Source organism: Callithrix jacchus, chromosome 13 (assembly GCF_049354715.1).
Source record: "Callithrix jacchus isolate 240 chromosome 13, calJac240_pri, whole genome shotgun sequence".
NCBI lineage: Eukaryota > Metazoa > Chordata > Mammalia > Primates > Cebidae > Callithrix > Callithrix jacchus.
Genome location: NC_133514.1, coordinates 96,735,710 through 96,747,179, shown reverse-complemented (window position 1 = coordinate 96,747,179; position 11,470 = coordinate 96,735,710). Strand labels below are relative to the sequence as shown.

The 11,470-nt window shown below is 35.7% G+C and overlaps 1 protein-coding gene across 5 annotated transcripts in view; it reads right to left on the bottom strand.

Annotated features, from left to right (window-relative positions):
- Positions 1 to 3,584: 3,584 nt before the first annotated feature.
- DCC (DCC netrin 1 receptor) overlaps positions 3,585 to 11,470 on the bottom strand; it is a 1,205,330-nt gene continuing 1,197,444 nt past the window's right edge. For 3 of the 5 annotated variants that reach the window (XM_035271116.3, XM_008979835.5, XM_035271117.3), the window contains exon 29: positions 6,842 to 8,900. In XM_035271116.3, the coding sequence (XP_035127007.2) occupies positions 8,811 to 8,900 (90 nt within the window). In that variant the 3' untranslated portion in view covers positions 6,842 to 8,810. Of the gene's footprint in view, positions 8,901 to 11,470 lie in introns of all 5 variants that reach the window. The other 2 variants (XM_002757246.7, XM_008979838.5) reach the window with 2 other exon arrangements.

Below are 11,470 nucleotides of genomic sequence, written 5' to 3'. Positions count from 1 at the left end.
TCCACTTGCTCAATGAAATGCAACTTTACTACCTACCTGTCTGTTCTTTGCATTAGCCAAGCTTGTTCTCAACCCAGGAATTTTCTTACGCTTTTTCCTTTCCCTGGAAGGAGCATTGCATCATCCCAATATTCATATGGAGACTCCTTTGTGTCCTCTGGTTTCAGTTTGAATGCCACCCTCATGAGGAAGTCTTGCCTAATCTGAAGTGGATCCATTCTTCTTTGATAATGGTGAATAACCTCAAAAGATACTATATTTTTATATTACAACCTTAATTTATAACACTTGTTATAATTATAATTATTGCACTGATTTGTTCATTTGTTCTTTGTCTCCAAAAGTAAATTATAAATTGCATGTGAGCAAGGGTCATATCTATATGATCACTGTTGTTTTCCCAATATTAGCTCAGTTATTGGTACACAGTAAATATTCAACAAACATTTGTGAATGAGAAAATTAAGCTTTCCTGCTCAATGGTTTCTTATTGCTAACAGAATTACATACCTTGGATCATCATTACAAGACCTCAATTGATTATACAAATGAGCTTCCCACTTTTTTCCTCATAAACCATACACTTCTTAAAAAATGATAAAAACCCTGAAATACTTTAGTTTCCATATGTCTATAAATTCTAACCTTTGTATTTTTTTGCTCATATAGTTTTTTTCATCTGAATTGCCCATTTCCATCTCTAAACTTTTAGTTTTATTTATCATTTAAAGCCCTTCTTAACACCATGTTCCCTATGCGGTTTCTGTTAATTTAATTTGATGCTCTGCACTCTGATGAAGTTTTCTCTTTATCTGACTAAAGGTATCTAATTGCCTCATTTGAACTATGGTCATATATATACACATACTTGTAGTATATAAATGTAGAAGATGTACACTTTCATCCTTTGGTTCACTGGAACTCTTAGCATTGTGCCTTGTATGTGAAAAAATGAACTAAAAATACTTATTTTTAGAAATACTGAAGAAAGGTAAAACTATTTTATAATAATATCATCCTTTGGAAATCTGCCTTCTTCATCTGCATACATGCTGAAAATTATACCTATAAAGTTAGAACCACACTCGAACCACAAAGTTGATAAATTCCCATATGTATTTTTTTTAAATGTATGAAAAGGTTCATATATGTCAAGCAAAAGATTGACAGAGACAGAAACAACAGAAATAGAATTCATTAGGCTTTTGCCAAGAACCAGGAATTTTAAGGGCTTTATATACATTGCCTAATTTAAAGTTGAGCCTACACCGTCCCTGTGAAGTAAATGTTAGAGTTTTCTGAAACATTCTATTTGTGGAAGAAATGGGAATAATTCATGACAAATGAGTCACATTCACAAAATTGAAATGCCACCATTGTTAGGAGGGTTCCACACCAAAGAACAGTTCTCACTTGAATAAAAAGAAAAATGTTGCTCAGGAAATCTACCACAGGTTCAAAGAATAGTATAAAACTTAAATACTTAAGAAATATTAAGATGGTGAAAAATTGTTCTACTAATGGGCATTTTGTCAAACTTACATGAAGAGTCAGAATAGATATTAGCAAAGACAGGGAAATTAAAGGATTGTTAATAATTTATAAAAAATGTTAATTAAATCTGAAAAGACTCTGGGAAAAATTATTTCTGTTATTTATTTCAAGAAATCTTTTGAACTGCTAATGAGAACATTCCAATTATCTCAGGAATAATTGCCTAACTATTGCACCAAATTATGAATTTCTAAAGTTAAGGAGATGAGAGTGATTAGTTACAAAAAAAAAGAAAATAATAATATGAAAATAAGAAATTGATAAATAAGAAGTCAATTGAGCTTAGAGTTAGGTAAATAAAAGGTAAGATATAATTTAGACTTCTGTAAATAGAAAGTAGAATAAAACTTAAGTTTTTTTAAAAAGTCCAGGATTCAATAATTATGATGATACCTGTAAAGTTGCCTCTAACACAGCATATTCCACTTTCTTATTAAAATATCATTGGATTCAGAAAAAATGTATTAGAAAAGAAAGGAGTAGGAGAAGAAGAAATTATTATTAATATATAGGCCTAAAAAGCAAACCTTCCCACACAATTCAGAAATGTTTATTTGTTTCACTATCAGGCCAATGAGACTTTAAGAAAAGCACAATGGATCAACTGTCCATGCTATATCGCCAGTGATCTTTTGCCAAATGAATTCTTAGTTCAGAGGCACAATGTTCAGATGAACTCCAAATCTAGGCAGGTATTCTGGCTGCCTCAAAAACATCAGGCATTCAGTAATTCTTTCTTTCTCTACTCTCTCTCTCTGCATTTATTGGTTACTATAAATTGTCAGAACAGAACTAAGCAGAAGTAATAAGAAGGGAACTAATCATCCTGGGTTCGTTTTTCATTTTTTCAACCTTGTAGAGAAAGAGAAAGGGAGAGATCTGGCACTTATGAATTCTTGAGATTTGCTTCTTCTAAAATAACTCACTTGTGAATCAGAAAGCCAGGGAGAGGAAAGGAAAGACCTTAAGTTCCACAGAGTTATACTAGATAAAAAGCCAGTGAGATACTGGAAACTTTCTGGGATCTGTGTAACTGGCTCTCTGACTGTGAATCAGAAGTCACAGAACATAGTGGTGGTAAAATGGACCAAGGGGAATCCAGTTGCACAGGGGCTTGGCACTCATTGATCTGAATAGAGTTGCCTTCATTTGAGAGTAAACGAATAGATTAAAACACTTCAAACTGAGGGAAACATAATAGGCTAAGGTCATGAGTCATAGCAGGCTTAGAGAACAATTATTTTACAAAACAAGGAGATTCTTTCATAGAAAACTATTTGGAATTTTTTACACTGATTTAGCTGCTATTTGAAAGATCTAATCAAATAGCAGCTAAATAAGTATATCTCCCATACATACAGGAAAAGACAAGTTCTAGCAGTCTGGGGAAACTCTCCAATAAAGAGACATGGTTATTGACTGGAGTGAAAGCACACCGGGAGTGTGCATGAAAATGGCCTAAGGATCCAAGGGGATGAGTAAGAGAACTGATAGCTCCTACCACAGCTACAGCTTTTAATCAAAGGTAGTATTTATGCTCTGGTTTGGATATCTGACCCCTCCAGATCTCATGGTGAAATCTGATCCCCAGTATTGTAGGAGGGGCCTAATGGGAGAGGGTTTGAGTCATGGAGGTAGATTCCTCCTGAATGATGTGGTGCAGGGCACATGATAATGAGTTAGTTCTTATTCTATTAGTTCCCAAGGGAACTCATTGCTTAAAAGAGTCTGGCACCTCCCACTTCTCTCTTGCTTCTTCTCTCGCCATATGATCTCTGCACATGTGGATTTCTGCCATAAGTGAAAGCCGACTGAGGCCTCACCAGGAGCAGATGCTGGCACCACACTTTTATATGGTCTGCAGAACCAGGAGCTAATTAAACCTCTTCTCTTTATTCAATTAATCAACTCAGGTATTCCTTTACAGTAACACCAACAGAGTAAGAGAATGAATCCTAAGGATACAGATAGGCAAGGTTATGGTTGTGTGTGCAGTACAGCATTGACTATAAATAACATGAAGAAAAAACTTTGTATCAAAACTTTATTTATTAAACAAAAAATGCACCATTGGAATAACATTTCTATAAAAAATGAATATGAGACTGTTCTACAGTGATTACAAAACCCCCTTTTCCTTGTGTAGTAGTATACAAGATCGTGTGTAGAAACAGTCATTGTTTTAAACTGTAAGCAAGTTTCCTTTCTCGTAGAACAAGATTTACACTTAAATATTGCAAACACTAGTCTAATTTGGTTAACAATGCTAGAATCTGACAATTTAAAGAAATTTTTTTGTAGGTTCAAAATACCTTTTTGTAAAAAAAGGTGTTTTGTAACAACAAAAAATTTCTTTTCTCACTAAGGCTAGTTAAAGCTGTAGTATACCCATTTCTACCAAATAAACTTATCACTAGCACACTAACAATCTGTTTGAGTTGCAAAGCCCTTTGAATGAGTAGCATTGATCGCAAAATGCTTTCAGCATTATTTCTGGTTTGGTGTTATCTTTGAATTACCCTAGAAAGGGAGAAGGTGGAGATGATGGAACTTCAGTGAAGGCTTTGCCTGGACTGGACATCTCTTCACACTCAGCAATGGACAGTTCATTTCCAAAGTGGTCCCTCTGAGATATGGAACACTGCAGCTTTAACAGCCATATCTAGATCCCGACCAGATCTCCCTTTTTATCATAAATTATCCAAAAAGAAGCCACTCTAAATAATAAATTAAATATTACTTATAAAAAGTACGCCCCATACCCACCCACCCTTCCCCCAAACAAGCTGACAATTCACAAAGTTCAGAATTGTCAGATTTACCCTACAATAATAAAAAACAGCATTTCTCCTCCTCTCCAACATTCCTTTCTTGCATCTGAAAATACACGTTCAGCATACAGTGAGATCCCTTGGCCCATGCCTCTGTGTTTTTGACATCTTGTAGAGTTTTGCTCTTGTTCTTCTACCAACAAAAATCATAGGATGACAATGTACAAAGGCTGTCTATTGAGCGCAAGAGAAAAAAGTCCTTCAGAGAGTGCAACTGGAAGTCTGCCATGTGAACACTATGCAGTAGTAGCAACGAAGAGTCCAGATCGGTAGCAATATTCATTTGCTGATATGGAAGTGGTATTTTGCCTCCTATATAACCTCACTGACCAGGGAATAGGCATTTTCTTTTCCAAATCAGTGCTTTTTGGCAACAGGTATTTAGTTAGCAAGATACATTGAGGCATGGGTACATATATTTTTCAGTGGAATGGAATAGCATACAAAACACCTATCCTTGATTTTCCAAAGTATCCAATTAAATTTAAAACACTGGACTCAAATGTAAAGCTTTTCTGTACAATACTAAAGTGATTTCTGAAAGTCACCAGAGAAATGCAAATTACGAGTAAAATGTTGCTTTGAATGTGATTTACAAAAGGAGAGAGAGTGTAGACGTGAGTGTATGATTGCTTTTGCATCTCCGGAAGGTTGTGGGCTCTTTATTGTATTTGGTTATGAGCAGGCTGGGACAGTAACCTCTGGCCTGTGGGACTGCCTGTGGTTGCATGGAGTGAGCTGAGTGAAAGGGAAAGTAACCCTGCTCTGCATCTATTTTAAAGTTCAAATGATTTTGTTTTCTTTAAACACATCTGAAACTAGATAATTTTTCTATTTTTCCTTCTTTCATTGACTAGAAATGGACATTCCGAAACCATAAGAATTCTGGGACATAATTTTATCTAAAACGGGATGATGTTATTTTTAGGGGTAACCTTTTGTTGTAATTACAATCCAGCTCTCATATCCGAGATACCGTATTACATTTGGAGACAACCGTAAGATAATTATTTAAATAAAGTCAATAGAAGTACCCAAAGGGTGGATAAGTACCAGCAATCATCTTCAAGCACAGATAGCAACAGCTTCCAGAAATATCTGTACTTAAGAGATTCTTTATTGGAAAAGACAATGAGTACCTAACTTTTTAGTTTCTGAACGTTGGCTGGAGCATCACACCAATGCTGGATGTCTCTTTCTGTGTAGCTGGAACCAAGGCAGGGGACTGAACATACACCTAATTTTGAATAATCCTTATTTTGAAGAAACTAAGAATATATTCAACAGGAATCCTTAATAAATCTCCACTTACATCACTGGCTTGGTATTTTTTTCAGATCATTCAATTGAGTGTGCATTTTATAATACCCAAATGTAAAGTTTCATTATTTAAGTATTCTTGAAGCTTATAAACTTATATTTCTGTTATTCAAAGAGGCAAGTATGACTGGTTTTTTACTGGTGATAATTCACTACAAAATATTTAACTTTTGGCTAGAGCATCACCCACATATTCTTTATACATTTGAACTATCTACTTTTTGTCATTTTAACAAATGCAGAAATTTCTGCAGAGGAAAGAAAATAGCTTTCTTATTAGGGTGAAATACAAGGAAAAATACATTTTTTTTTTTTTGAGAAAAGGATCATGCCTGACATTTCAGCACAATACAAGGCAGGCCTGAGAATGCACTGCCAAGTATGAGTTTCTTCCTTTTCAAGGAGAGATGAGTTCTGGTGGCAGAGCTGCTGGCTGGTTCTTCCCATTACCCAATGGAAATCAGAGAGATTTATGAGCTTAAAGAGTCCTGCATAATATGAACTAGACTTAGCAGAAGGAAATCAGAGGCTAGCTCACAGTATTCATGGGTTTCTTCTTGTCAAGGTATTAGGAGGCTGGGAAATTAATAAATTACCTGAAAACTTGGGTGGGCAATTGCACGCATACATGAATCATTTGAGGGTGAAGGGAACAGAGGTATACAAAAGTTGTGGTGAAGTCATTGTATATTAATACTACCAGGTAAATGATACTAGAGTTTTTGAGGATGTTTAAATTGATTCTGTTATAGATTCTAAGATAAATCACTTTATCTTAATTTAATGAAGAAAGTTTCAAGAGCACGCAGCAGAAATATGACTTCCATTCAAGGCAAATAACAAATTTTAAATGAATTTTTAAATTTTTATTCCCTAAATAATTGTTTTTGACTAGAAGGATCTAAAAGTTTGTGAAAATGATAGTTTTTTAAAATTGTTTAACTACATTTTACAGATTGAAGGTGTGACTTAATCCCTAAAATCTGAGATTTGCAACCTATTCCAAACTTAACACTCAAGATCACCCTCATGGGTGTCAAGTACCCAAAGAGGATTTTCCATAGTTGCTAGAATTAGTAAGGGGAGGCAATTCTTAGGGCCTAGGGAATGTTGGGCTAACCCATTGAATATTTTCATTTTTGAAGTAATCGATTATTTCTGAATAGTTCAATAATATGTTAGGAAACACTTTCTTCCAGGTCAGTAGAAGGTTGTCTTCCTAAATGTCCAGATGTTAAACAAAAATAATCTGTCCCATAGGATAACGTCACCTAACTCTTCAGAAAGACTTCCAGAAAATCTGAGTAAACTGAATGAGCACTCTTGTTGAAGGAACAAATTCACAAATGGACCAGACTTTCTAATGAACCATTTGAACAGCCCTCTCTTTGACATCAGATTTCCTTCCTGACATAAAACTGTAAAAAAATAATCTGAATTATTACTTCTGTTACAGTGCCATTTTGCTCAAAATATTTTATTCAGGGAGATTCATATATAATTACCCATCTAATAAAAGGAGCTATTAGGTTGTAAAGATCCTATCCCTTCCATGCTCTTTTAAAATTATGACCTACTCAAGCTTGAAATCAAAGGCAGAGCTGAAAGGAATAATTCAGCTGAAACTCTCTCATTGGGTTTTCAAGTCACCTAGCTGATAAATATGCAAACTAGCTCCCTTTTGGCGATTCAGCTGCATAAACAGGGATTAACTCCAAATGCAGCTGAAAATTCAGAAACTAAAATGTTGCACACAAAATGTTCTTAATTTAAGCTAGTTCCAAGCTGTAGATAAACATGGCAATAGGAGTTTAAAACTATAGTCCACAGTTTAAGATGCTGCTTTGAAAAGTATCCGCTGGATTTATGATGTGCCAGAAGTGTCAGGTGGCACCTACCCCTCTGCTTCCCCCTGACTCTGACACAGGTATGGTGTAAAAGATTCCCTTAACAACAGGGTCTAGTGGCCAATGCTTACCAACACTGACCCTGTAGGCAGAGTTGGCATTCTTCAAGAGAAGGTACTGTTAGGACCTACCTTTTACATACCTTCCCTTCCTTGGGGCTTGCTCTCAGGGAGTATGCCATTTCTACAGGGAAAGAAGACAGGTGACATTGGCCAGTGCACTATGTGACATGTGGAGCTAGCTATTTTACCCAATGTTAGTTGCTAAGGAGAACTCAGGAATGGATGGAGTAAAGGGTTGGGGGCATTCTTCTGGTCAAACTCCTTAGGAAGATGGCCTTCATGAAGCTTTGAAATTGCATCACAGTGTGGTATGGCACAAAAACCACCCAAATTGAAAAGTGTCCTATTACAAGCTTAATCATATAATTATTATGTGTCTGAGAAGATTGCATATTATATCCTTTTTCTGGAAATGTACTGCTGCTGGCAGAATACCACTAGTTGTAGATTTTTATGTTCCTGGACTCCAGACATAAATGTTAACCAAGGGTGGATTTACAAATACTTGCCAAAATGAGTGAATTTTATAGCCACTCACTAATATCTACCACTTGTGCAAGATGAATGACTGAGTTGCAAACATAAGCATTCTCTGCCTTTTGTCTACTATTTACTTTTTGTGCTGTAAGGAAAACATCCAATCCTTTGGTGCTATGGCATGAGAGATTCCCATGGGTGCTTTGTATCTTAAAGTTGAAAATAAAATAGGGAGCTCGCACTGGTTTGCCATGGTATGGTACAGGCTTAAATAATGCACTTGCATTTTGTAAGACTAGACCTACACATTAAACAACAGGCCTTGACAAAGGAAAACATAGGCATTAGTTATGACAGTGTGGTCACTGCAGTGGCAAAGGCCCAGGACTATTCTAGCAGCTTACATTTTGACATTGCAGTGAAAATGCATCTTTGCTTTTGTTTAGGGACCTCATAGTCGTCATTTGAAAATTCCTGATGCCTATGAAAGAAGGAATGCTTATTCCTTCTGAACTGCTTGAGGATCTTCCTTAACTGAGTGGTCCTGATGGGTGACCTGTACACTGGTTAGAGTTCTTGGAAACAGGTGTGCTGTTTATGGGTAATTTGTATGCTGCAAAGTTCCCGGAAAATTCTCCTCATCTGTTCGGAAATATGTGTTAGAAGGCTGAGCCTGTGATGGCGTTAAGCTGCTTCATGAGTCCTTCCAAACTTGCCATTTGTTCACTCAGATCATCCTGTTCATACACCTATCAAGAGAATGACAGCCAAGAGTTAGTACCAAATATTGATCCATTTCTTTTATGAAGGCTGGGGCCACAGCTAGTTGAGACCCTCAGTATTCTCAAGTCTGACCTAGGGGCCCACAGCCAGGGCTGTCCTAGGAATATGTCCATTGAATGAAGAGGCTGGTAATTAAAAAGTGGGTAAGAAGGGATTGCATATTGTTTCACCCATTCCATCTCCATCTGGGACAAGGAAGATGTTTCAGAGTCAAAAAGATTGGGTTTCAAATCAAGTTCTCCCAATTACTAGCTTTGTGGTCTAAGACAAGTTAGTGCACCTCTCTGATACAGTTTTCTTCATCTATGAAATGATAATGACATCTATTTCATAGGCTATTCTGAGCCTCCTGAGACATGTTTAGTGCCCATGATGGGGTCTGACATATGATGGATATTCAATACATTAGCTCACTAGGTATGATTAGCTCATCAAGATATGAACAGATTATTTTTTCTCTTTGTCATGACATAGATAGATTTTTTTGTATGTAAGAACTCAATGGGCTTTGCCTTGACCAATGAAATGCCTGGGGATTATGACTTTAGTTTGTGTGTGGAAACAAAATTCATGCCCCAAACCAGAGCCAATCCTCTTTGGCACAATTTGAATGATGGATAAAAGAAGAGGTTGAACTGCAGAACACCTGGTGAACTGTGACTAACTCACTCTGTAAACTCACTCGCTGTAAGTTGCTATTACCATGTCAATAAGAAGTAATAAAATTATTAGTTATCACAAATACCAGGTCACTTGCCTTAGGATTCTGTTTCAGAAAGTATGGGAAGGACCCAGAAATCCTTATTAAAAGAAAAATTCCCAGGTAGTTTTGAGAGTTAGCCAGATGGGGAAACAAGATATGACACTGATTTGAATCCCAGTCCTTTTATATACTTGCACATTTTTTTTTTTTTAGTCAGTCTCTCCTTACTTGTAAAATGAGAATAGCAAGCTTGCCTTTTGAGTAATTAGGAGGATTCAACAAGTCAGTGCTGCCTCGTGGTAAGTGTTCAATAAATGTTAGTTTTCTTTTTTTCCTTTCTTTAACATATTTGTTTTGACTTATACAGATGCTCTATTATTCTTGGCTAGTGCATTCCATTGATTAAATGATTGGACCAATGAGGCCTGAGTCATGATTTCTAGCTCTATGTAGGCCAAGACACATTCCTTAGTGCCACAGTCAAGGAGTAGGCACAAAGCTAGTCCAGCCACTGAAAAAACAGCGCAAAATGTATGGTATTAATGTATGAGTTTCCTATAGACATCTCAGCATGCCAGTGAATAATTTGGGCACACACTACCCAATCTTCAGGGCTTAATAGGGGACTGAAAAGCTTCCAATTTGGCTAAAAGGCTTGTTTACATATATTTGAGATAAGTTGAAGTGAGGGGATTACTAGGTAATTCACTTCCAAAAATGTTTTCATTGTATGGTTCTTCTCGAACTGTCTAGATTTCACTGTACAATACAGTAACCCATGTAACTATTAGATTCTTAAAATGTGCCTAGTCTAGGTTGGGTATGAAATGTGTTTTACATGGAAGAATATGTACCAGTTTTGAAACAGTGCAAATGAAATGTAAGATATCTTACTGACAATTGTAAATACTTATTGCATGTTGAGGTGAAAATATATCGGAAATATTGGGTTAGATAAAAGGTATTAACTTCACCTATTTATTTTTACATCTTTTAATGTGGCTTCTAGTCAATTTAAAATTACACATTATATTTTCATAGGCAAGTGCTTGTCTAGATTATTTGTCCTGTTTCTGTATGTCCTTCAGTATGTGTTTCTTATTGCTTTTAATACTATACCTTTGGCTGTCACTCTTTAGAGTCAATCCATAATGTAAAAATAGGCCTATCTGACATGATTCCTCAGGAGATGAGATACTTCATGTAAATTTAGGAGTTTGAAATGTGGCCACAAATCTTGAAACTAAACAGATATTGAAGTAAACAGCGATATTCTAACAATAGTGCATTAGATTCTTATAAATTAGAATCTTTGAGAAGTATTGTTAAGTATTTATTACTCAGCTGCCAAAACATTCCCAGATACTACACATACTCAGCAGCTTCTTTGGTCTCTATATAGTTAAAATATTTTATTGTTTGTAGTACTGAAAAAAAAATTACTCAATAAAAATGTATTGTTCTTAATTCAAATGAAATTATCCCTTGTTTTTAACAACAGCCAGATATCAAAAAAGTATACTTTTTATTTAAAAAACTGGTAGTTGCATTGCTTACAGAGGACTGATTAAATGTGACCTACTTATTCCTCGATATTGTTAAAAATTCCTTTTTCAATATATTATTTGCAAATTTTGCAGAACACTTCATCAATGCATGAGGAAAACAGAAGCTATTTGGGAGGGTGGCAGATCATTCTCATTTCACAATATATGCTTGGAAAAGATCCAAATGTAATAACAAAATAGAATTTTAATCTGCTCTTTTCATCTTTTTTTCTCTTCAAGTGCCCTGATTTTTCAAGGTATTGGATATGTTAATTCTTTAGGCTTC